The sequence below is a fragment of the Plodia interpunctella genome, chromosome 28 (genome assembly GCF_027563975.2).
Source record: "Plodia interpunctella isolate USDA-ARS_2022_Savannah chromosome 28, ilPloInte3.2, whole genome shotgun sequence".
NCBI classification, from domain to species: Eukaryota; Metazoa; Arthropoda; class Insecta; order Lepidoptera; family Pyralidae; genus Plodia; species Plodia interpunctella.
The window spans coordinates 1988980-2016072 of record NC_071321.1 but is presented as its reverse complement, the minus strand read 5'-3'; the positions used below and the strand labels follow the sequence as shown (position 1 = coordinate 2016072).

The following is a 27093-nucleotide window of genomic DNA, read 5'->3' as shown; positions in this document are numbered from 1 at the left end:
ACGAAGCGTTCAGTGGTAACATTGGCAACTTTTTAAATTATATACCCGAGCAAAGCCGAGACGGGCTACTAACAAAAAATAAAATCAAGACGTAACCACTTATTCCTGAACTTGGAACCTACTTCCACTCAAGCAGTCGTTACCAGGTCGGTTAATTTCTTTTGGACAAAAGAGTTATTATTGGATTTTCTATTTATTGATTACTAGCTGTCGTCTGCGGCTCCGTCCGCGGCAAAAAGCCTATGACACTCTCCAATTCTCCAACTATCCCCGCACCAAAAATCACCTTAATTCGTTGTTACTTTATGATATGAATGACGGAAAAACAAACACACTTTCACATTTATAATGTTAGCATGTTTTGTTGAATGTTGAGTGTTACCGGAAAAATTAAGAAATAGGTACACAAAAATCACTACATGTCTGAGGTTAAAGGTTAATTATGTAATGGTGTCAAAGAGGGGTCACCAGATATATCTATGACTTACATTAGAGACCACAGCGGCGTACGTAATGCCCCTTAAAATTCCATACCTGTAAGCAAATATCAAAGTTAGTATTTGAATAGTACATTATTTCTAGAGGTACGGGTTCCTCATGGTCACGCTTGTGGCCAACTACGACCTGAGGGTCGTGGTTCATGGATTAAAGTGGACATGAAAGTGGAAAAAGATCCATCAGTGGATCTTCAAGATGGATTTTAGTGGACGTAGGGGTTATTAAATAGAATGGATAGACACACGCAATTTTCTTCGCATATTTTGTCTTTTCTTCTTGTAACTACTCGCGTGTTGCATCCTCTGCAACCGTCGATTCGGAAATACTTTAAATTTTACTGATTTAAATTTTACAGATTTGGCTCTGATTTTATTGCCGCCTCAGATTCGGCTGTGATTGTGAGATCGACCGCCTGTCTAACGCAACCCTCTTTCTGGAATTCTGTAAATCTTCTTCGTTTAGAATAGAAATAGCAGAGAAATCATATCAATTTAGACCAGTAAGTAGACTTGTTATTTGCCTTAATGTCTTCTATAGTGCGGCAGGAGGGATAGTTCAACATAACGATAGATGAGATATAGATTTAATTGTTCTGCAATTATACTATTTATTACCTCGATGAGAAACTCCAATTCTGTTTTCTCGCCATCTTCCATAGTAAACATTCTCTGTTTCTCTCTCCTCTGAATGTTTTCCCGATTGCTTTTTCAAACGTTGGGCCTCTGGGGGTACCAACAATAAATTTAACAGATATGGAACCCTGCTGAAGGAAAACATCACGAGGTAACCTGTCTATCAACCAATGTCCTTACATGATTATAAAACAAAGTCCGCAGCCGCTTCTGTCTGTCTGATCGTGATAAACTCAAAAACTGATACATGGATCTTCATGCGGTTTTCACCAATAAATAGTGTGATTCCAAAGGAAGGATTTGATGTATAATTTGTTATGTTTTAATGATATTTATGTATATTTTAATGATTTCTTATCCCAGCACAAATTGCCGGGATTTCAAAAATAATAACTGGCATATTTGGCACAATATTTGTAGTAGTCCACTTCGACTTGGAAAATCTTTCATGTAGCCTATATGACTGATGGCGAAAACGAAACCATAGCGCGTTTCAAAATCGAAAATCACCATCTAGCGAAACAAAATTGAGGAAATGCACTCCATCTATCGAAAATACGAAGAAAGCGGCGAATATTTTTAATTGCAACTTTTTCACGCCGGCTATGTACTATATCGGAAAACTATGCAAATGGTGGCGTTTACGACATACATTTCTGGTTTTTCCTTGCGGTGATAAAAAGCTGTCATAGAAAACTAAGCAATGTGCCTTCAATCGCTTTGACATCTGTCTAATTATGGCGATAGTGCAGAGGTATCATATGCAATGCGATGACAACACTGTGACAATTACCAAATGTTATATTTATTTTCTAATAAATAAACAAATAACTATGTCTTTGCGGTAAATAAAAGTTCTCATACAAACTTCTATGTATACTAGATGAGAGAGAGAGAATGATAAGACTCGCCTGTGGATCGAAAGGTTCGAATCCTACTCGCGCCTCGACACATACTTAATAGTAGTTTTCATCGACCACCACTTGCTTCCGGTGAAAGAAAACATCGTGACGAAACCTGCACACTGGTTGATTATTAACTTGTGCGTGAAATGGAGAAGGCAATTGCAAACCGCTCCATTAATAGTGGCAAGAAAGTTGTGTTGTATGTGTTTCATTTCAAGTAATTACCATGATCCTCAGCCATGAGGAATGCGACTGTGAAGAAAATAGAAACTACGCAACGTCACGTCGGCGCGGCACGTGTCTGAGTTCGGCGATAGTAGAAACACGATACCGACTGAGACATAATAACCTATAAAGTTGTGTAAGCAACAACAAAATAAGGAGACGTCCGGTCGTAAAATCGATTTATTCCAGTCTGATACTACTAAGTTTTGATCCCAGTGGGATCACGATTATTTTATTTTTTTTTTTATTCCCGTCGGATACCACTTGCATAATATACCAGTGGGATCAACTTTTTTTAATTTATTATATATTCCATTCTGATCCTACTAGTGGTTTAAACATATTTTTAGTACAGCCAGTAACATAATTTCTACTATCATAATGATACTAATTTAAAAAAAGTAATAATAGCCATACATGCAGCTTTTTTACCTGCGAACGTAGTAGGCGCGCTTGTCCATCCAATCAGAGACAAGTATAACTAATATTTCCAGGAATTGTTTCATACTTAGAGCTAGTTGACCTTGAGAAAGGGGTTATCTTTATTCTAATTGCCAGTCGTCATTTTGCTTTCCAATGTGAAATTATGTGCATCTCATTGTACGTGACGTGTTGAAGTGAATTACTAGACAGTAAGTACGCATCTTGTAATATTAAACGATTGCTATAGATTTATTAAATTCTATTTTCATTTACAAAGTTTTATTGTTATAGAACAGTTAAGGCATGGCAGAGAATAGTTATATTTCGTTTATAGAAAAGATTAACGTTTATTTCAACACATCAATTTTATTATCATCATTATCCTAGAACTTTATGTTTTTAATTGATGTATAATAATGAAAATGTTATTCGTTTTAGGAAATGTCAGAAGGTAATAGCAAGCCCTCTACCTCTAATAACTCTGGTGGTGAGTTCACAATTATACAGAGGAACGGTGGTGCAGTTTTGTTGCGGGCTGGTTACCAATATACTAAGAAAATAACATTCAAAAGTGGATGTATTACGTGGAGATGCGTGAATTGGCGCAAAAAGTGCCCGGCATATATAAATATAAAGGTATGAGCTACTTTATATCCACATAAAATAACGAACTGACTTGCTTTAATTTTTTGGCTCATTCATTGATTCATTTTGACGACCTGAGTAGCGTAGTGGTCACCATGGCGGGTTTGCTATGCACGGGTCCCGGGTTCGATCCCCGGCCGGGCAGAAAATGAAATGATGAATTTTACTATCTGTGATGGGTCTGGGTGTTACTATGTATAATGTGTATATGTCGCAGTCATCTGGTTGAATCTGCTTTTTGATTAAATGACTAGCTCCTTTATTGAATGACGATATTCAATTGAATCACTAGGCTAAACGTTGATAGAACAAGCGTCACTCAACGTCCAACTAGTTAGCTGATTGTAACATAGCTCTTTGAACAGGGCGGACGTAAAATCAGTCAGGTGATTCAAATTTAGTTCATTTTTTTCCCACTGCAGCGCTAGTAGTCACCAAAACAAATGTGGCGTCAAACAGCTTGCACAGAAAGCACTGTATTGAAATTCTTTTCGATTAAATTAGCGTTAAAGTGCCTTATTTGTGATATCATAAATAAGGTGTGCCATATTATCCTGCAACATATCATGTCCTCATTTTTGTTATGTAAAGTAAGGTTACCTTTTTAATTTTACGAAATTAGCGAACTTATGTTCACCCTAATCAAATATTACAAAGTCGTACAGATTCTATTTAACGAGATATTTTATAATTAACTTATTTTTATTTAAAGTAAGGTTAACTTTTAAGTTGCGAACTCATGGTCATCCTAACCAAACATTACAAAATGGGCTATATCCCATTCAACGACTTCGCTAAATGACGTTCAGTCAAGACGTTAAACGTTACACGACTTGACGAATTGTCCTTTAGTCATTCAATTGAATATCGTCATTCAATATAGGAGCTAGTCATTCAATCAAATAGTAGATTCAACCAGATGACTGCGACATATATACAACAAAAAAAACTATTATAAATAGTAGGAATATCCGTTAATCTAGCACGCATAACATAAGCATTTAGTTGCTTAGCTTGGGGCTAGATGGCGCTGTGTGGATTAGTCTAACAGTATTATTATTATTCATTAAAGTGTGTAATCTAACTTGAAGTTTTTTTTTTCATCAGGAAAACAACATTATAAAAGAAAAAAGTCACCAATGTAAGCCGGACGAAATAAAAAATGTAGTAGATCAAAAATTACATGAATGCCGAGAAAAGGTTCTATCTTCGAATTTTTCACCAATACCCAATATTTACAACAACTTTATGTCAGAATTCGAAAATGCAGGCTTGGATCTCTTAAAAAAGCTTCCGTCATTCGGAAACATTAAATCTTCTTTATATAATGCCAGAAATAAGAAAGCCGGAGTGACAAAAATACAATGCAATTTGCCTGAAGAAGTTATAGTTCCTTTGCAGTTCAAGGAATTTGTTCTTGCCGACTACTATAATGAATCTTCCGAAACTCGAATTATAGTTTTTGCTGATAGCGAAGTCCTGGAACAAATTAAACATATCAAGATTTATTTTAGTGACGGAACTTTTGAGTGCTGCCCAAAACCATTTGTACAACTTTATTCTATACACGGCGATCTCGGAAGCAATGAAGAGCACACAAGAATAGTGCCTTTAATGTACGTGTTGCTGAATAGAAAAACTGAAGAAATTTACACAACACTTTTTCAAGTATTAAAGGAACATATTCCAGATTGGGAACCGTTGATATATGTGACAGATTATGAACAAGCGGCTATGAATGCCATATCAAAAGTTTTCCCTTCAGTCGAAGTAAAAGGATGTTACTTTCATTTTTCACACAACGTGTGGAAGAAGGCTAAAGCGCTAAATTTAACTAAAGAAAAGAGACTCCGAAAACATGTAGCGCTCTCAGCTCTCCTGCCGCTGCTACCTCGAGAATTCATCTCAGACGGGTGGTGCTATTTAATGGAAGACAGTCCTGAATCTAATGAAATTCAACAATTCAACGATTATATGGTGACACAATGGCTGGAAGACGAAAATTTTGTCAACATTTGGTGTGTTCATAATCAACGTCACCGCACAACCAATGCTGTAGAATCTTGGCATAAAAAACTAAACAGTACTCTGCCAAAGAAACCCAATTTATTTCAACTCTTAAAAGTTTTAAAAGATGATGCCAGTCTTCAAAAGGTTAACATTAAAAAGCATAATTTTGAGCTGCCGAACCCGAAGCGAAGACTAACCAAAGTGATTGCTAACGACAACTGGTTTAAACACGTAACTAATGAACTTTTGTCAGGTAAAATCACAGTTGGTCACTGCCTGGAAAAGTTAAGATTATGATTTCTTTTTATTTTATTTCCTTATTTTGTAAATTTTTATATACAGATTATATGAATGACTTATCTATATTTTTAGTTAAGATAACAAGTTGATTTGAAGCTAGTCGTTGTAATTAATATTTGATAGTTTTAATTTAAATGTAAAGTGTTTTCTGTGATGATTTATTTTTCTATGATATCTGTGATAATTGTTGTAAATAAATGAATGTTGATTTTTAACGAATGACTTTTTTCCTGACTGTACATACCCCTTTTTTAACTTTGCAAGAATGTAGTAGGATCCGTTGGGACGTACAAACTGCAAGTGGGATCAGACGAGAAATTGTTAATAATACTCACGGTAGGAGGATCACAAATAGTGGTATCCGACTGGAAATTACCGTAAAATCACAGCCAAAACTTCCGATTATAATAGTCGGTTTTTCACGTAACTTTGTGCGCTGATAAATAAACTATGAAATAAACTTCCCTTGGCGGTGTCTCTTATTAGCTTCGTCATATGGGACCTTCAAGAAAAGATTCTATCGCTTCCTCAAAAAGTCGGCAACTCACCAGTGATCCGTATCAGTGGTGGTGTCCATGGTGCTTTGCTTACCATCAGACAATAAAATGCTATTAAAAACACTCACCAAGCGCCAATGTCCTCGACCCTCTCGGCTAAAGGTCGCCGAGCCTGAGTCACCATCTTGTAAGCGTCCAGTCTAATCTCAGCTATGTTATTGAGGAGGGCAAACAGAGGAGCCAACGGGAATGCTGCCACGAAGAGAGTGACGAAACCATACTGCAGGACTGGAAAAGTAGAGATTTTTAGGGTTCCGTACGTCAATAAAACTGAAACCCTCATCGCGCGTTAGTCTGTCTGCCCTACTGAGGCAAATGAGCTGAAATTTAATAAGCATGCCTTTTACAGAACGATTCAAAAGCAGCAGTTTAGGAACCTGTGATCGCAATGAATCGCATCCTTACATATTATAAAACAGTAAAATTCTCTGTCGCGTCTGTCTGTTCGGGATATACTTACTCAAAAACTACTGCACAAAACAAGTGATAAAAAAAATGAACTGCACAAAAAAGATGGTCCGTCTTTGTTTCATTATACGTAACGTGTACTAAAAAATTCAATTGAAAGCCAATTGGTTGAAAGTTGCCCCGAAACTTCAGTAGTTTCGGGGCAACTTTCAACCAAGCTGTGGAGGTACGAGTGATTTTTATAAGGGTTCCGTGTTTTCCTGTTAGTTAAATAGTTGTGACCATATGCGCAGCTGTAGTAAGTTAATCAAATAACAGTTATTATATAGTAATGGGCCAATGAATAATCTCAACTCTGAAATAAGTTTTTTTTACAAAAATGACACATTACACAAGCTTTTACTGTCAGAAAGATCTTATTGAATCAATGCGTGACATAAAAATCCGTACAGACACGTTGAAGCCGTAGAACACGTTGCTATTGCTCAGTCGCGCACCACGTTTTAGCTACGTCGTGCTTCATTCACACAATTTCTACGTTCCCCTTTGATCCACCGACAGATGTTAACATGACAACGTCGCAGCGCAAGTGAGCAATGCGCACTCGCTCCGACTCACTCATCTCGAGGTACTCGTCGAAGAGCGCGAGCCGGCCCGGGTCCTGGAGATGGAAGTCCTGCTCCCACGCCATGTGCGGCTTGCTCAGGTCGCGCGTCACCGCGCGGTGCGAGCGCTGCCGCCACCAGTTATAGAATTTCCTGAAACATTATGATGTTTCACCACTTTTTAATGGAACAAGATTGACAAACTTACAGCCAGATAAATCTGTTGATGTCTGCCGCCACAATTAGTAGAATTTTCTGGAAGATGGATTCTGGATTTCTTGATTTCTTTTAAAGAAAATCGTCTGTTCCGTTTGCGCAGATAAATTCACGCGGGCGAAGCTGTGTGCAAGCGTATTTAATAAAAGTAATACGTACGGATAACCCAATTCCATGAAGTTGTTGAAGCTCTGTTTTCCAATCATGATGATGGCCAGCTGTATACACAGCTCGGACAGGCATCCCGCTGGATCACATATATCTCCTTTCAGTTTGAAGAATTCTGACTTGCGCGCTTGATCGTCGCCAGGGTAGTCGTAGAAGCGACCCTGGACAGGAACTCACAATTAAAAACTTTATTTGTTTACTAGATGTTGCCCGGGGGCTTCACTCCCGTGGGAATTTTGAGATAAATTATAGCCTAAATATTAGATAATGTACATTTCTAATGGTGAAAGAATTTTTGAAATCGGTTCAATAGCTTCAAAAGCACTTATTTATGTCAAATTTCGTAAATTTCCATGACCAACAGGATTGGGAGCAGTTCACAACACTACTGGAACATCACTTCACATCGCAAGTAACTGACAGAAGGCAAAATAAAGATCAAGGGCAAGGTCAGGGGAAGTGAAAATGTGACTTTCGAATTTTACATAATCGCAAAGCATGATCATCAAAGCTACGAACTGTATAAAATCTACAGTTATTTTGTTTTCTTGTCAGATAATGATAAACACTGCGGTTTAATTTTTGGTCTTACAAATAGCCTTGCATATCCCCCTCTCATCTGAGCGTATTCCCGATTTCTCCTCAGCTGTTGTGTGTCAGAGCCCAGGATCCGCTTCCCTACTTTTTTGTTTCCACTTCGCACGGTCAACATCCCTTGTTTACACGCATATATCATCCTTGACAACATCAAGCCAGCATTTCTTGGGTTTGCCCCTTCTGGACCCCTTCTCTACAGGGCAGCCTAGCCATGCAGTTTTACACTATCATATTGTATGTTGTTTAGTAAATTGTTGTGTGTACCATTAAATAAATAAATAAATCATATTTTTACCCCTTTACTATTTAACACTTAGTAGTAACTAACACAGAAAACTAACTAACACAAAAAAAATAAATATTTCTTTTAGCTTTTATAAAAGTTACAGATTAGAAAAAGTAACGAACCTTGAAGAAAGCGATGTAGATGAGTGATGAGTAGAAGTTCATGAACTCAAAGAAGAAGATCTTGAAGGTATACGAGTCCTCGTATTCTGTTTGGGTTCGCGGGTTCTCCATGTTGGTCAGGTAGACTGCCACTTTTGCATATATCTGAAACATTTAACAAGAGATGGTTGGCTAAACGGAAAGGCGAACAGTGGGTCACGGAGACCTACTGATGATGAAATATTTAAAACTATATTGCTTAGGTAGATTTACTCCAAGCGTCCGACTAATGCTTTCCTGGACTGGCCACTGATAATGACCAGTAATCGGGCTTATATAACCTTATCTCACCCTAGTCAGAATCATGATGATGGTCAAGTTGATCAGCGCAGCCGTCATGGACGTGAAGATCTTCGCGTGTTTCTTCAGGAAGAAGCCGCTGCCGCCATAGATCACGGAGACCATGGATATTCTGTATATGATGGTGCCTAGCACGGCGCCCATTACGATGGTTATCTGTGGAGAGAGAATGTTTTTTATTATTTTACCCACGGATTGGCTCACGTGAATTTGCGCCCATGGGAAATATGCTTGTTCTTGGAATAAAAAGTAGCAATGTCCTTCTAATATGTATGAGAAATTTCAAGAAGATAAAGCTTGAAGATGTAACATAGTTATTTTCGCATTTAGTTATATACTAGCGGTTAAATATAATAATGTCACTCTCCAGTTCTCCAACTAAACCCTCAACAAAAAAATACGTTGTTCAAAAAAAAAAAGTATATTCAGTTTTATTTATTGCGTCCAAGATTTCTAAAACGTCTAATAAACAAATGCATTGTTTCATAGGTACATATCTAACGTTTCGGTGAAAATAGCTTGAGTTTTGCAATAATATCCCTCGTAGAACTGCAAATCCGTAATAATATTAGCCGAATTACAGCACACGAAAAGATGAAGGTTCTGGTGAAGGAAAACATATTGAGGAAACCTGCACACTGATTGATTATAAACTTGTGTGTGAAGTGGCGAAGGCATGGCAAACCACTCCATTAATAGTGCCGAGAAAGTTGTTGTGAGTGTTTCATTCCACGTAATGACCACGACATAGGTACTTTTACGAGTGTATGTGTAAAGCTAGGAAAACTCACTGAGCTATGGCATCTCAGTGAGTTTTCTGCGCGTTAGTACAGAAACACTGATTTCCAGTTATTGCCAACACTATAGGTGCGAGTGCTTATCTTAAACTTAACAAGAAGATGTTATTGTGGGTTTGTAAAGTGAAAAGCATTTACGAGTGTTGTTTGGATGCATGTATGCACGTGTATAGTCCCTTACCTACTTATAAATTGTAATACTTAAAAACTCAGTCAAAGCTTTCGATTTCCCAATTATTTAGGCGCTATAACGTCGATGGAGGATAAACAAACACAGTCCATTTGTAGTATGTCCAAACAGCTATAGATAGCTGTTTGGACATACTTAATTGAATTCACCGCTACTATTACTGTAAATCAAATTTGTTTGAAAACAAACTATATTTTTAGTTGTATTGTATGGTATACAATAACATCCTTATAAAAACAAGTCCTCTGCCGCGTTTGACTGTCTGTCTGTTCGAGATAAACTCAAAAACTACTGCCCGGATTTTAATACGGTTTTCACCAATAGATAGTGGAGGCAGGTTTAGGTGTATAATTTATTATATTTTTAAACAAGTTTTATCCCATTTTTTTTAGTTTTTAGACAAACACAATCGTACTAATATTATAAATGCCAAAGTTTGATGTCAGTTAGGGGTTTATTGTGTGTTAGTGTTTAATTAATCAACATTAATTTGCAAGAATATAGGAGTCCGGACCCGTGCTTCACCAAAGTTCTCCACCTGGATGAAGCACGGGGACTACTAAGGTCCCGTGCTCCAACTGATGATGTTGTTGTCCCTTAGTACAGTCAAGTAAATAAAAAATACATAGTTTAACAAATATTTAATCAATAGGTACGATTTATTTTAACGCATTTTTTCGAAAAAATGGCGCAAGGAAATTTCGTTATGAATTAATTGCATTTGCGAATGTAATAAGTCAAAAAATATAGTTACTAACAAAAAAAAGCGTTTGTTTGTTTAAAATAATTTTATTGCATAAGAAAACAAACATACACAAAAAATAGAAAGAAAAAAACAACTTGCACTAACGGCGGACTTAGGTAAAATGGAATCCAATTTTAATTTTTAATTTCATGTAATGTCTTAATTTTATGATATTGGTCTAACCTGCAATAAATATATTTTTTTAAATTTAATTTTTAGGTACCTATCCCATGTGTTATGATTACGATCGAGTGTTGATAAAAAAACGTAGACATAAAAACTCTATCTTACCATAAACAGCACGGCAGAACTAGTGGCAACATATCGCATGGTCTTCTGCCACGTGGGGAGGTACGGCTCCTTCTCTCTGGTCACCGGATTGGTTCTGAAGGTTTTAACTGATGTCTCGAACTCTGGACGGGGGTCTTCGTCCTGGAAGATGATTGAGAATTATTTTTTTCAAGCGTTATGTAGAACAACGTGGCCGTCCAAATCAAAAGGGACCTTTATGGCGCCCGGCACTTAGTGTCATGAACAACGAGCGAGACACAAGCGCGCCGACGACGACACTTAACACTCACGAGCGACCGGCCAATCAGAGCGTCGGAATGCCGATTCGCTCACTAGTATACTAACGTGAATACGAGAATGTGAATAAAGATAGCGACATTTCTTGTTATGTCAAGTACGGTCCTTGCGACTGTCGCCATATTTTCCCCCGGTTAAGCAGTAAAGGTCGACGTAGCGACTAACTGCAAGTAGGCTTCGATTAAAAAAAACTATTATGTCAAGTCCAGTCGAGTTCTTTTAAGTTCAATTTGTAACTAGATAGAAATATAAATCTTGTGTTAAAAAATCGAAGAAGACCTTTTAGTATACAGTCCACTACACTTAGTTGAGCCATTATTGCAATTATTTTGTATTCGAACAACAACAATAAAGACCTAAGTGCCAGCCGCCATAAAGGCAAAACAGCCACCCGCGTCGGCAAAGTATTTAGGGCTGTCACAAAAAATAAAAGATTTGATATGTGTTATCTGTATTTAATTAATTTTCCGAAAGTTACAGCCTCAATGCGTCAAATCTCGCGCTCTGCGCTCATAATCACGGAGTTTACAGAGTTCTCTATTTAATACCGACACATATTAGTAAAATTCATAAATTTCAAAGAAGGTTTTACCTGATCCACACCACCAAGATCCCATTCCCATCTGAGAATAGACTGTTTGCGTTTCCATAACTCTAAGAATGTTGTGGCTGTAACAGAAGGAAAGGTGTACTGGTTATAGATATATATATAACCAATTAATTAAATATAATTTATAGATCAATAACTTGTCCTGATATGGAAATTTTTAAATAGTGAACGCAAACATTTTCTATTTTATAACTAGCAACACTAATTTCATATAATGGCTAAATTGTTACTGTTCCCGCCTATTCCGTCTGTCATTAAAGCGTCTCATGCAATTTTCATTGCAAATCTTTTTTTTTTTACCAATAAAGCCACTGAGGTAGCATTTTTTTTGGATAACGCTATCTGACCTTTTCCCGATGTCAAGAAGTATTTCTAGATGAACTCACCCCAGAAAGACATGAAGATAGCGAAGAAGACAGTCGCCGGGTTGTCGAAGAGGTACGTCAGCTTGGCGAAGAGACAGGAGTCTGATAGACTTTGGTACTGGCAGGCCTTGTCACAGAGAGGGCACAGTGTGGTGTTGCCGGGTCCACGGAGGTCACAGATTTCCTGGCTGTAAAGCAAATGTTGCCATAGATGTTATAATATGTCCAGTAACTTAATAGTCGTTCAGCTGGCTCAGATTCAAAATACTCTTAGAGTGCTTTATTTGCTGGTACGGTCGCGTATTGCATAAATGTCTGGCGAGGCTGTTTTTGCCTGCAGGCTTACTCTCGAATCACAATCCCAATATACGATCCCAATCTCAATGCAAGAAACGTCATTTGGCACTCTTGAATTTAACACTAGCGCCACATTGGTGCGGATATTGAGTGAACTAAATTTCATTGGGATTGAGTTTTGGAACTTGAGATCGTTACTCTTGACGCCACTTTGACAGCTCCATATTGCGTTGAAATTGTGTTATTATTGGATATTGTCTGGTCCTGGCAGGAGAAAAGCACAAGAAATGCTGGCTTAATGTCGTCAAGGATATGCCAGTAGTACTAATGATGCCGAAAACCGTGCGAAATAGAGGAGAATAGGTATGAGTGCGGGTCATTGGATCCGGCACTCTATGCCGGAAGAAGCAACCGAACCGTTGTTGTCACCCAATTCGACATCAAGTGGGAACGAGGGTATGCGTTTAATTTGCATGTAAACTGTAATGCTCAACTTCAAAGTTACTAATAGGCGAATGCGCATATTTCGTGTATACCTATGACTTGTAAATAAATCGAATGCAGGACTCTATTGGAATCACCTCTCATCAGCCGTATCATCATACTTTATGTAATATTCTAAGCGCCTTGAGGCTTCACTCCCATGGGAATTTCGGAATAAAACCGTGTACCAAATTTCATAACATTAGGCCCAGTAGATTTTGCGTGAAAGAGTAATAAGTAAACATACACACATCTCCTCACAAATTTTCGCATTTATAATTTAGCATGATTGAGTAGTTACATACCTAGGTATATTATCCTCGGACTCCATACTAGCCAGTCCATACAAGAAGCATAATGTCCCAACAATCGCGGGCGCGTACAGCATCTTGGTGTAGAACCCCAGCCAGCAGAAATACAACCCGATCTTGTCTCCGAAGTACCTCCTGATTAACCACAGAGGCTGCTTCTTGTACCATTTGCTCGGGCGTGCCCATTCTAAGTATAATAACTGGGGAAATATTGAATTTATTGGCCTCTTATCAACTTCATTCTTTGGTTTTGTGGTTTGGGGGCGAAGGAAACAGAATACCTATAGTCTGCTGCTTCGAGTCGACTTAGAACGCAATAATCTTGAACCGCGGTCCCGGTTGCTTAAGCGCTACTACTGAATGAGTTCTCTGGGATCGCGGTCCCAGTCACCTAATGTTTTATTTGGTATTTGATCAACCGAGACCGCATTTCTTATAGATAGTAGAACCAGACACAAAATAAGTAATTAGGTACTTGTTTATGATTTTTTTAATATTTACGAGTAAAGTTTAGTATGAGTTTTAAGTTGAATGTAAAATATTTGTGAACAATTAAGGATCCCCTCTTTGCCTAGTTTACATTGAGAACATAGCACAATCAATCGATAATGATAAAATCTACAGGAACAAATATCGTGACGAAGTTATGTAATGGAAAACCTATTTAAATAAAAGTTATCGATAACGTTAGTTCGAGGTCCGCACCTCAACCATTCCTCAGAGCACACATTTTAGTAATTAAAAGGCGCTCCGATGAATATAATAGTACGGTGAGCCTCAAAATTGTTGCGCTTCGAGGAATATCTCGTTTTGTCATCCCTAAAACAGAACTCACCCTCCTGTCAGTGACAGTACCATCAGATAGGTCCACGTCATATCTCCCTTCATGTAACGGGAAGCAAGCCAAGTAGGTCCCGTCGTTTATGAGTCTACGGATACCCATCTGAAAGTAACAGCATAGTTGAGATTCATACATTTGTTCGACGGTCTTGTTAAAGGCGAAAGAGCCGCCTGCGTCGACTCGCGCGATCAGGGTTGTCACAAAATATAAACCACGTGATATTGTAACAGAATTTATATAATTTTATTTACTATTGAAACTATTTTTTTGACTTGAAAATAAAATCTGACAATAAGCAATAACACACACGAAAAGATGGACGATTTTCCAAAAGTTTCAGTTTTTGATTAGCTACGCTAGGGTGGGCCCTCCCTCCCCGCACTTCTAAGCGGTATTAAATTATAAGTATTAAATTTAACTAGTTAAAAAATTAGGTCGAAAATGTCGCTTTGTATATTTTCATTTTTTGTTACAAACAAATACACACCTTAGTTTCCGTGTTGTCGTATCTGGCTCTGAGCAAGATTTGCATGACTAGAAGGCTTCTTTGGGCAGGCGAGAACTGTGTGTGTCTATCTTTGACTAGAAACCTATAAACAAAAAAAATATATCGAACAGTCCAAAAAACTATTTAGCTAAACGACGGATGGGTGCAACCGAATGGAGAATCTCATACAAAGTGGCAGTTCTCTCTTCTTATATGAGCAGACATCTCTTTCTTATATGAGCGAAATGGAAGACATGACGGGGTATATAGCTTTCTCTGTCAACAAAAAATGCTTACTGTTCTTCTCTCCTGACGCCTCGCTGGTCAGTGGCAGTGTAAAACGAAGGCTCAGGTTCGATTCTGCTGTGTTCGTACTCATACAGCTGTTTCCACCGCCGGCGCCATTTTGAATGCCATCTTTTGTCTCTTTCCGCTTGCTTTTCGTCGCTCTATAAAAAAGAAAGGAAAATATGTTAGACAAGTAAAAATAAATGCTGCAACAATGTTATAATATTATTATAACTAATAGTTAAACAAGAGTTCATCATGGAATTATATAAAAGGGGTTTGGATAATGTTTTCAGCCGACACGGATAATTATATAGAGTGGACTCTGGACTTCGTTTAGCGGTGGAGGAAGAAATGCGCTCAGGTCAAGAGAGAATTATATCCCTACTAGCTGCGGCCCGGGGCTACGCTTCCGTGATAATTTCAGTGAATAGTGGGACGGGATAGTGTAGTGGATTTTGTTGTATACAAGGGGCGGACTTAAAGACGGATTTAAAGGTATTCTCTACCAGTCAATCTTCAGGAAAAACTAAAAGATAGCTTTCGGTTTTTCCTGTTAACTTTTCCTAAGTTTTCCATTCCCCGAAGAGATGGTTCGAATCCTACTCGTGCACATCGAATATAATAACCTCTTACTGCGAAATTAAAGTCACCATTGATTGCTGATTTTGCATACCATTTTCAATTTTGCATGGATTTGTATTGGAGTAGCTATGAGCACATCAGGTGAGTAATATTGGCATATAAAATTGATTTGTATGGTTCAATGCTGATTCGATTCGGTGAATTTACGAGATTGCCAACAAACGATTTATTGAATGGTTTGTTAAAATCCTTTTGTATTTTAATATTTAGCTAAGAATATGGCTTCGACATAAGATTTGAATCTTGCCATAGATAATTTACTTTTTAATTTGTGTTATACCTAAATCTATCGAAACCATGCGTCACGTGTGTTTCCGCCCTAAAATAGGACCACTCCAGTTCCAGCCGTGGATGTCGTGCGAGGCGAGTAAAGGGCTCATTAACCTAGGCAGCTGATAGGCAACATTGCTAAAATATACCTATATATATACGAAATGGTATATTAAATAAACATGTCTAAAAAAGGGGCTGGGAAGAATGTTTTCTTATTCTTTAGATAGTTATGCGATTGGACGACTGATCGCATACAGGATCTACCAAAAGTACGGTGCTTTACCAGTTCATATGGATACATTATTATTTTTAAAACACTAGCAAGAAACGTTGTTATGTCTAGCCCTGCGAAGTTGATGGTATTTTAATAACAGCTTTGTATATCATTCCTGTATTTTGTATTTTTAAAGTAATTATGGATGCGCTCCTCTGATAGCAAAATAACTCACCCAAGCTCTGACAGAAATAGTGATAAACCGCTTGGTTGGAAGCTTCATGCCGATCACCTCGGCTAGCCTCATCTCCGTCTTCCAGGGTATGTGGATCTTGAGGAACCAGGTCTTCTCGTCGAACGACAGGATTTTGTTCTCCAGCTCAAGTTCCAGACCTTCTTTGATCAAGTTCTCCTGTACAAAGCGGTATTTTGTTAGTAAGAAATAGATCTGGAAAAACTAGGTGTGCAGATTTAGTTAGCCCAAAAGTTTAAGACTAGTGTTAGAGGATACTACTCTTTATTACCGCGTATTCCCGGTTGCTTCCTCACGTGTTATATATACAGATATATAGCGGACGTAATATGGTTGTCACGCGTTGAATGCAACAAGATCTCTCGACGACAATAAGAGCTTGTGACATACTTAAATGAGATTTTTCAAAATCTCATATTCGTTTTAATGAACGGGGCCCTAAAAAGCCACTGTCTTACCTGGAAGGTCCTCCGATGTTCCCTTTTCTTGGCTTCAGCTTCAGTCATAACGCCATAATCTTCTTCCTCGTAAGCCAACACCATGTCTATCCTTCGCCTCCCATCTCTAAACATCAGGGATTCTGGTTCCAAACCCTGGAAGATTTCATTTGAAGCGTAGACAGAGAAGACAGACTACATTGTATCTCTCGTTTCGCTCATACAAGAAAGATAATATGTAGTAGAAATATTCTAGAAGAAACGGGACGCTAATATTTTATGTCCCGCATCGTGTGCGGTTTAATAACGACCAATCCGCCGCTTTGTATGATGTGGATCGAGAAGTTGTATGGAATTTGGTTACTAGCTTTAGTTTGTTAATTATTTTTGTCTTTGATATTTATTTATTTATTTTATTTTTATTTATTTATTGTTATTTACATACAACGGTACATGTGTATCCTATTACAGTATTTATAAAAGGAAGAAAATAAAAAATCTTATAACAATATCACACTAAAAAGAAACATAAAAAAACGTTATTAAGTCTCAAGTTAACTTAAGTAAAGCTAAGAACGAACGTAGTCCTCGTGGCTGAGGGTCGTGACCATTATGTGGACTGTAACACAGAACGACGAACAGAGCCGTTATTAGAATGGTTTGCCATTGCCTTCTCCGTTGCCAACCTATGAGGAATATGACAATACAATACTCTTTATTTCACTAAAGAAATACACAAAATAATAAAGAACACGTCGAGTGTGTCAAAGTCGAGTGTGTTATTACTAACTCTGGTGTCAGATTTTATTCAAGTCGCCTAAAGGCATGTGAAATTACTTTTACGACTACTTACTGCCATCTGGGTCGGCAGTCGCATACACACTAGTGAACTAAACTGTCCACCAGTGTGCAGGTTTCCTCACAATGTTTTCCTTTACCGGTAGCAAGTGGTGGTCTATGAAAACTACTATATGTAGGTATATTAGTCAGATTGGTATACAAACTCATATGGCACAAGTAGGATACGAACCTGAGACCTTTCGATCCACATGCGGGTGTCTTAACCATTACACCACTACCGCAGAAAACAAGTAACAAAGCACAAAGACGGACTTATCGCTAAAGCGATCTCTTCCAGTTAACGTTAGCGTGGGAAGAAACGTAAATGATGAGGGGAAGACTATTAGGAAGTAACCCTCACCTCAGGATTGGTCTCGCCAACGTTTTCGTCCTTCTCATTAGGATACTGCGGCAGTGAGGGCTTCCTATCCTCCTTGTGGTAGTCTGACGACTTGCTGTCAGACTTCGACTGTAATAATGTAGACGGTATTCTAAATTTTATTTGGTTAACTGAAAATTCTTTCCGGCTTCAGTTTTTGTCATCTTCACTATTTTTCTTCATATTCAACAAACGTCAAAGTTTATTTATGTAGTTTAAAACTTTAATTATTTTGTGCATCGTTCGCATCGTTGCGCCGATTGGCAGGACCGCCATGTAAGGTAGGAGCCGTGTCGTAGTACGTTAAAACGAACACGTTATGAAGACGTGTTCACATGACTTAGGACTGTTAAAACACATGTTACAGACTCTTTATAGAAGTGAATAAAGAGTTTAACACATTACATAACTTAGGCTAACTTATAATAATACTACTACTAAAGACACTATATGTCTACGTACGTGTACGTCTCACGTATCAGTCACTATATGTTTGTACGGATAGTCTTGGATCTCAATTTTAAAGCAGATATCATGAACCGATTTAGCTGAAATTTTGTATACGTGATTTTTGTTTTGGCACGGGACCGTAGCAAGTGGCGCTAAAAAAATGGTTAACCCAGCAGTGGGTTATTTAGGCTGAAATGATGATGGACATGAATCACAGAGTCGAAACGCTAACAACTAAGAACTACTTCACCTGAAAGCTAGGTAAAGGTGTTCCAGGCAATGCTGGTGCCGTGGGGACTTCCTTATTTTTCGGGGAGAAGGCTCCAGCAGCCGATGTGACATTTCTCACGAAGCGCCAACCTCGCGACAGACGTTTGTCCTCCGAACTGTCTGAATGTATGGATTTGATGTCGTCCCGAAGGTGGATCTGGTGACAAGAGATGTTACAAAACTCTCTCTATGTCTTTCTCATATTCGCGTGTTCCGTAATCAGTGTAAGAAAATAAATCTTTACACATTTAACATTTGGCTGTGATTTTTCCATGGAATTAGTAGGTATACTCCGTTATCTCGTGCGATTCACGGGAAAATATGATGATTTTCTTCTTATATAGATACTATATAACTCTTGCGTTATTGAGTGACTGACTGACAGACAATGCACAGCCGAAACTACTGGGCGTAGAAAGCTGAAATTTGGTGTCTATGTATGACAGTGTAGGGGAGCACTAAGAAAGTATTTCCTGAAATTCAGATGACACATACGAAGTTGTGGGCAAAATAAAGTAAGATATAAGAAGAGATGTTAAATACAAACAACACATCGCCTTCGGCTCCCAATCCGGGCAGATTAGCCTCCACATTAATTTAAATAGGAAATATATTACACACACCACTCATTTCCAAGAAAAAGATACGTATTTATATAAATTCCGCTAATCGATACATCGAGTGCCATTGAGTCAGGTATTGATATACACCAAGCCGACAATACAAAGCTACACACGAACATAAGAAATAAGTACCTTTTTCTCGCTCGAATCTAACATTGGCTCGCTCTGAAACATTTTCAAATTATCTCAATATTTCAATAAAAAGTCGTACTAAAGTTTATTTGTTGACAAATTAAAAAAAAAACCGACTTTCAATATTCATTTACCGAATTTGATCAAACATATCTAAAAACCACCGCATAAAAATTTGTCATAGTACACAGACAGACAGACACACTTAGCGGTCAAACTTATAACACCCCTCTTTTTGCGTTGGGGGGTTAAAAATACACGTTTACAAGCTGTTATATTTAACTGGGTATCTAACACGATCCAGAACAGAGATTGCAATAGAATGTAGTAAACTAAATATTGTAGCCACGGCCACCTATATTATATATATATTTTATATTATTTACAGTTTACTATATATTTTATTTCAATTTTAAAGGCCCATTTAAAATCAGCGCTGTGGTTCCCGTCACAGCACACAGCTGAGCTATGGCAACGTTTTCGGCGACGACTTCATTTTTGTTACCTAAAAATTGTAATGTGTTCATAACTTTTTTCTTTCTTTCTGCCTTTCTTTCTATTTATTAATTTTTACTGAAAGTTTTACGCACCAAGTAATAATAAGGTAACCACTTACCAAACAATTACTTTAAAATAATTCAGGTTCGATATTTCTGTAAGTAATTAACGCCTACGCTTGTATTTGTAATTCATTGAGTGTTATTATGTTATATAATAGGATATTTATGGGACAAAATATGTTAGTTTAATCACTATTGATTGAATTTTCAATTTGAATACAACACTGACACATTTCTATATCCTAGTAATATTATAAACGCGAAAGTTTGTGAGGATATATGTGTGTATGTTTGTTATTCTTTCACGCTAAATCTACTGGACGGATTGTTATGAAATTACTTTTATACCGAAATTAACACGGGAGCGAAGCCCCGGGGCACAGATAGTATACTAATAAACGGCGCAATTTATTGTATGGTACAGTATTTTATTCCGCTTGGGTCGAGTTTGGTGAAAATTTAAATAGATTTAGTTATTTTGTTGCATATTGTATACTTGCATTGAATTTATAATTTCAATGCAATTTGACGACCTCGGTGGCGCAATGGTAAAGTTTTTGCCACTGAATCGAGAGGTCCTGGGTTCGATCTACTGTCGGGTCATGACCTTTTTCCGATTGACCCGGCTCTTGGATATTTATCTATATATGTATTTGTTATAAATATAGTATCGTTAAGTTAGTATCCCATAACTCAAGTCTGGAACTTATTTTGGGGCTAGCCTAATCTGTGTGATTTGTCCTAATATATTTATATATATTTTATTTATTTATTATTTAAATAAATAAATAAATAATAAATAAATAAATAAATAGGGACAAATGACACAGATTGAGTTAGCCCCAAAGTAAGTTCGAAACTTGTGTTATGGGATACTAACTCAACGATACTATATTCTATAACATATACATATATAGATAAACAACCAAGACCCAGGTCAATCTGTTAAAGATCATTTTTCATGTTGACCTGACCGGGATTCGAACCCGGGTTTCGAACCCGGGACCTCCACTGTAGCAGTCCGGCATGATGACCATTAAGCCACGGAGGTCGTCAAAATATTTAATGACAGATTAGGCAAAACTACATAAACAGTTTTTGTAGAAAGTATTATAGCTTTCTATAACACAATTAGGTCACAGTAGACTAAAAGGATTGTGTCCACCGTTTTCGATTTAGTCACTCAAATTCTTTAAGTATTGTGGCATAATCAGTTAAAATACTTTTATACGCAAATAAATAAAATAAATCAATAAAAATGTGAGGACTAGAGCTACCTCACATTTTTATTGATTTATTTTATTTATTAGCGTGCAGGGAGTAGGGGTGTTGTGTTCATGTGACATGGGTATTCATTCATGTTACGATTTCGACAGGTACGTGCGTAGACGTAATTATTTACCACAGTTATTTACACACGTCCTGTTAACATTGACGTCCCCTTGTTATTTTAATTCAAGGGTTACGCCATCATGTAATCTGCACGTGTTGACGTCTTAATAATGGGAAATCTAGATAATTATAAGTTATATCTTATGCTATGAGATTTTCTTTGTAATGGCATAGGATCAGCGTACATTCGCCACCAGCACGCTTCTCTCAATAGGCCCTTCAGGCACCTTGAGCAGTATACCGCTCTGCTGGGCTACCATCAACTTTTAAGTCAATGGTACTAATTTACGATGCAGTACAGTTTAGGTCCTGAACTGGATCGCATTAAAAGATGATGGTAAGCCCCAGGCCATTTTTGCAAGTTAAGCCCAAAGCCAGGGTTCGTTCAACCTGGGAGCCACGAACTTAAACCTCGCGAACACAATATTTTGAAACCGACTTAACTGTGATTTTGTTGCCTCGCGAACTTAAAAATTCTATTGACATACCTACATTTTAAAGCACCTTTTACACCTTTTAAAGTTATCGCGTTACATAGATATTTAAAAAATATATTCTTTTTGCCCCAAGTTGATTTGTAGTAACAATAATTTAATAATTATACAAAAAATGGTTTCTAACAAAGATAATGTATTTAAAAACGATACTGGAGTTCAAAAATAATAAAATGTATGGGATTTATGTAAGCCGCGCTAAATCACGTGATTAAGTTGGTAGCCGAATGTTCTAAATCTATGATTTTAATTCAGATCAAAAGGTACAGTTGTTGTATCATTAGTGCAATCATCAGTACAGTCGGGGGCAGATACAGCTAACCTGCACCTTAGTTAATGACTAACAGAAACTATGTTTTGCCTGCGGCTTCGCCCGCGTTTACTACGTGTATATTTACGTTAGTGTGCTTATATTCACGTAAGACTTTCTGATGAAATTTTTTGTCTAGTGTTACATAATACGTTGAAATACTGTTTAATTGTTTTCATAAATGAAAATGGCAATTAAAGGTGACGGTGCGGGCGGGGACATACCGCCTTAAATTTCTGACGATATCAACACACGATTCGAACTTTTAAGAATTTAGTTTTTCCCGTCCCGTTCATCTGGTCCTAGTGAATTGATATTTTCCACGTCTGTCGGTTCAGTTTTCATGCCATTGCATTGATATGAACGGCTCCCGATGAGGGAACTCCTCAGCGGCTTACTGCACTGCACCGACTTGACATTTTTGTCACTTGAATGCAATAAGATCTCAATGACGATTACAATCTCTGCGTTATCTGTCCACGGACGCCAAAAAAACGGAGCGCGACTGAGCAATGAGGCAATGGCTCTAATTTGAATAAACAATTTTGTGTTTTTTTTTTTCAAGTACCTTATTAGCAGGGCTTTCCATAATATCCGCCAGGGAAGTCCCGAATGCGGCGTCGGCGTTGATGCTGTCAGCCGACTTCCACGGCACCCTGGTGTGCAGGGGCGTGCCTGGTAAGGCGGACTCGTGGCTGCGACGTCGCTGGCCGTCATGCTGGTACACAAAGACGAGAGATATTAAGAGTGTACCGAGCGCACACTAGCGCCGCCATCATATGAGTTTCTTTTAAACAGAGGCAAATTTTAAATATCTGTCTCGGACTAATGATGCTTCCCTAGATAAAGGACTGCATTAAAAAGTATTGTAGTGTTATATTGGACACAGTTGCCGCAATCTACTAAACGGGAAACGGCGGCCACTAAAGTGCGTTCAGTAAATTGTGACTACTTACATATTGTACAATAGAAAACTATATTACTTTCTTATTAAGTCCTTTATATAGCAAAGCATAATTTGTCCAAGCTAGATTTTTAAAATTTGCTTTTATTTAAAAGAAATTGATGAAAGTAGGATGCTGGTGCTAGTGTGCGCTCGCTCGGTACACTCTTAAAGAAAAATCGTTATGGGACTAATAGAAGTCAAAACCTTTTTTTTTTCTATTTATTTGTTTCGCGAATCACGCAAAAAGTACTAGATGTAATTTGATGCGGGTTTCTTAGTTGCATAGCTGATGGTGTAACTTAAATCGTGTCTAGGTTTCATGACGATACGTTGCTTAGAACCCGATATGTTGACAATATAATATCTTTTTACAAAAATGTAATTTTTGGCACAAGCTTTTATTGTTATCGATGTGTGACAAAATAATCATTTCCGTGGAGTAAACCGTTGAGGAGAGGAGGAGGAGAGTGGAGCCATTCCTGGGTGCACTATCAGGTCATGCTAATTATTATCATGAATTGTCATCCAAACTAAACGTGTGTACAAAATTTCAGCTCAATCGATTGAAGACATCTGCTTCAAAATTAATTTGCAAGAATACACTTGAATAAACATAGGGACATTACTACTACTAAGGAGACAGATGAATGCTGAGCCTGTGATTATGAGCCTCCAGTGCTCCTATGCGTATATGGTTGAGGTACAAAAGTGTGTGGTACATACACACACATCCACATTGATTTTGAGCTTACTATTAGCTATGTATTCTTGGCAATAGGTATTCATTCGTTATTTCTCCGTAAAAATTATTAGCACTAGGTACTACGTAAATTTTTTGTCGTCGCTTTTAAATACACGTTATACTTTCTTGGAATTACATATTTTGACAATGATAAAAATTTTGACGATGCAATTAAATAACTCGTCTAATAAATATCATGATCGTTTTATTAACCTGATCTTCAGCTGTGTCTGAGAGGCTAAGCTCAGTCCTGGTGGTGGAAGTCGAACTGTCCAGGTTCTTCCAGAGGTTGTCATGAGCCACGCTCGCTGTAGGGGGCTCCGAGTTGGTGCCATCTGCTGTGAAGAAGATATTTGTTTATCCTTATATATAACAAAAAGAAGAATAAACGCGTTAATAACGCTCAAAAACTACCGGATGAAGTTTTATATGGTTTTCACCAATAGATTCCTAATAAGATTAATGATTGACAGACAAACAAACTTTCATGATTGCATAGGAGTGGAATAAATAAATATAAAAGGACAAATCACACATTGTGTTGGCCCCAAAGTAAGTTCGACACTTGCGTTATGGGATACTAACTCAACGATACTATATTCTATAATATATACGTATATAGATAGATATCCAAGACCCAGGTTAATCTGAAAATGATCATTTTCCATGTTGACCTTACCGGGGATCGAACCCGGGACCTCCAGTGTAATGCATGACGATCATTACGCCACAGAGGTGGTCAAATAAATATAGTTGCCTTTTTAATCTTTTGAATACGGAACCCATAAAAAACTATGTATCACAATTTTCACATACCTCTATAGCCGTCTCTTTTTCTCCCATCATCACTATTCCTTCTCGAAGAAGCTTCGCTATGACTTTGACTCAATCGATTCCTTTCACTCTCGTAACTGACTCTGTCCAACACCGAACGATGTTGGTCCAACGTTGGGCCAACCTTCAAACCTTGGCTGAACTTCTCCAAACCTTGGCCAAGCTTCTCCAATTGGTTAAAAGGCCGAACGCGATATGTAGTGAGCTTAGATACTGTCTTTTTTATGTCCTCTTCGTAACCATTTTCCATGTTTGTTCTGTGAAATAAAAATCGACTTGAAGTTATCTATACTATTATTATAAAGAGGTAAGCGTTTGTGAGTTTTTATATTTGAGACGGGTAATCTCCGAAACTACCGAACCGATTTCAAAAATTCTGTCACTATTAGAAAGGAGCATTATCCAAGATTGCTATAGGCTATATTTTATCTCAAAATTCCCACGGGAGCGAAGCCCCGGGCAACATCTAGTTGAATATAAAAATGAACAATGCATTTTTTTGTGGTTAATGAAAACTACGTCATGCCTTCCTAGTAGGCGCAGCTAGTCCATACTAACATTATAAAGAGGAAAGATTTGTATGTTTGTTTGTAAATAAATACAAAAACTACTGGGCCAATTTTGATGAAATTTGGCACAGAGATAGGCGAAGCCTTCAAGAGACTTAGGCTACTTTTTATTATGGTTTTACCCGAGCGAAGCCGAAGCCGAAGGGGCGAGACGCTAATACCTTATAAAAATGATAAATAATTGATGTTATTAACGTGAAAACCAATTTTTTGTTTGCTTAATTTTTACTTTGAGCTGGTAGAAAAAAATCTAATTGCAAAATGATCTTACGAATTTTTTGCACGTATCAAGTTTTGCTCATTCTAGTACCAATTTTATTAAATTGTCACGAAGGTTTTGTTTTCATTATTATAAGGACTATTTCAGTATGAATCGTACGTAATATACTTAATGTAATTTTAAATTAAGTACGCGGACAAAAAATTTTTCGAAATTCTTTCTTCAATTTAGGATGATATATACATATTGATGATACACACATGTACATAATACATATTATTCACACGTCAATACAACAGCTCTACTCCAGACTTTCAAAGTAAGACACACACAAGCGCAACAAACTTCACCGCAACCTTTTTTTTCAATGACCTCAATAACCAAAAATTGATTGTACATATATATAATGTCTTCAACAAGGGTCATCATCATATGGCTGAGGGTCGTGGTTAAAACGTGGAATAAAACACAACTTTCTTTGCACTATTGATGTTATTGGTATTAATGGTACTTATAAGTGGTATTTTACAAAATTTTACACACAAGTTAATAATCAACCAGTGTGCTGGTTTCCTCACGATGTTTTCCTTCACCGGAAGCAAGGGTTGGATTATGAAAACTAATATATATGAGTCAGATTGGCATGTGACACGAGTAGGATTCCAATTTGGCACCTTTCGGTTCACACACAGGTATCTTAATTACACCACCGCTCTAGACAGTAAATATAATAAACTAGTTGTTTGCCGCGAACTACTCAACCGATTTTGATGCCCAACAATCTTAAAAATTCTATTGAAAGATCCTACATACCTTTTTAATTTCATTAAAATCAGACCAATAGTTTGAAAGTTATCGCGTTAAAAACATACAAAAAAAATGAATTTTTGCCCCAAGTTAATTTATAGAATGATGAAAATTTGTTTTTAATATTTATTTCACGGAACCGCTGTCCACACAACCCTAACTTTATCATTCGATGACAGAGAGGTCGCCCATACACCTTCATTATATTGATCAACTGTTACCTCACAACTGCCCACTATACAGGTCAAATTTATAATTCCTGATGGTTGTAAAACTTTAGTCGTAGAAACCAGTCAATCCACAGTGGGCCCGCTTGGTGGGTCGTGGCCCAAACTCCTTATCCAGCCGTAAGCCAGGCTTGACTGAATGGCTGTTGATGATGATAAGAGTATTTGTTTCTACGAAACATGAGTACGTAATATAATACTGTTTAAAAGATTAGCTGAAATGAAATTAGAATATGTTTTTATTTCTTTCTGTTCCTCAGCTGTTGAGCGTCTGAGCTCAAGATCTGCTTTCATACTTTATCGCCTCAGACCGTGGTAATTTCGGGATAAAAAGCACCCTATGTGTTATTCCACGTAATATTCTACATGTGTACCAAATTTTATAACAATCCGTCCAATACATTTTTCGTAAAAGAGTAAGAAGCGTGTGTTTCTTGCACACATCACAAGCTTTTGCATCTTTTAATAAGTAAGTTAAAAGTAAATTTTAAAATTTATGAGAAACCAGCTTTTGTCCGCGTCTTCGTGATATTTCATG

The 27093-nt window shown here is 37.4% G+C and overlaps 2 protein-coding genes across 6 annotated transcripts in view; one reads left to right on the top strand and one right to left on the bottom strand.

Moving 5' to 3' along the window:
- The window catches only part of LOC128681865 (uncharacterized protein), a 43808-nt gene that overhangs the window by 7610 nt on the left and 9105 nt on the right, over positions 1 to 27093 (bottom strand). For 3 of the 5 annotated variants that reach the window (XM_053766131.2, XM_053766130.2, XM_053766133.2), the window contains exons 2-22: positions 24715 to 24989; positions 24112 to 24236; positions 22779 to 22928; positions 19455 to 19487; positions 18680 to 18856; positions 17962 to 18069; positions 16782 to 16916; positions 16306 to 16482; positions 14948 to 15099; positions 14651 to 14753; positions 14158 to 14265; positions 13317 to 13522; positions 12253 to 12419; positions 11849 to 11925; positions 10960 to 11100; positions 8928 to 9092; positions 8598 to 8741; positions 7584 to 7753; positions 7222 to 7361; positions 6264 to 6423; positions 489 to 534 (exon numbers count right to left, since the gene is read on the bottom strand). In XM_053766131.2, the coding sequence (XP_053622106.1) occupies positions 489 to 534; positions 6264 to 6423; positions 7222 to 7361; positions 7584 to 7753; positions 8598 to 8741; positions 8928 to 9092; positions 10960 to 11100; positions 11849 to 11925; positions 12253 to 12419; positions 13317 to 13522; positions 14158 to 14265; positions 14651 to 14753; positions 14948 to 15099; positions 16306 to 16482; positions 16782 to 16916; positions 17962 to 18069; positions 18680 to 18856; positions 19455 to 19487; positions 22779 to 22928; positions 24112 to 24236; positions 24715 to 24982 (2952 nt within the window). In that variant the 5' untranslated portion in view covers positions 24983 to 24989. The remainder of the gene's footprint in view (positions 1 to 488; positions 535 to 6263; positions 6424 to 7221; positions 7362 to 7583; positions 7754 to 8597; positions 8742 to 8927; positions 9093 to 10959; positions 11101 to 11848; positions 11926 to 12252; positions 12420 to 13316; positions 13523 to 14157; positions 14266 to 14650; positions 14754 to 14947; positions 15100 to 16305; positions 16483 to 16781; positions 16917 to 17961; positions 18070 to 18679; positions 18857 to 19454; positions 19488 to 22778; positions 22929 to 24111; positions 24237 to 24714; positions 24990 to 27093) is intronic. The other 2 variants (XM_053766134.2, XM_053766135.2) reach the window with 2 other exon arrangements.
- On the top strand, positions 2518 to 6012 carry LOC128681866 (uncharacterized). The gene is made up of 2 exons (XM_053766136.2): positions 2518 to 3319; positions 4436 to 6012. Exons 1-2 carry the CDS (start codon positions 3125 to 3127, stop codon positions 5633 to 5635), a joined length of 1395 nt encoding a protein of 464 aa, XP_053622111.1. The 5' UTR covers positions 2518 to 3124; the 3' UTR covers positions 5636 to 6012.

What these genes read in the sequence shown, in the direction of transcription:
- LOC128681866 (XM_053766136.2), top strand. Translation starts at nt 3,125, where the DNA reads ATGTCAGAAGGTAATAGCAAGCCCTCTACCTCTAATAACTCTGGTGGT. An exon ending in CGGCATATATAAATATAAAG is followed by an intron (nt 3,320 to 4,435) that starts GTATGAGCTACT and finishes TTTTTTCATCAG; the next exon opens with GAAAACAACATTATAAAAGA.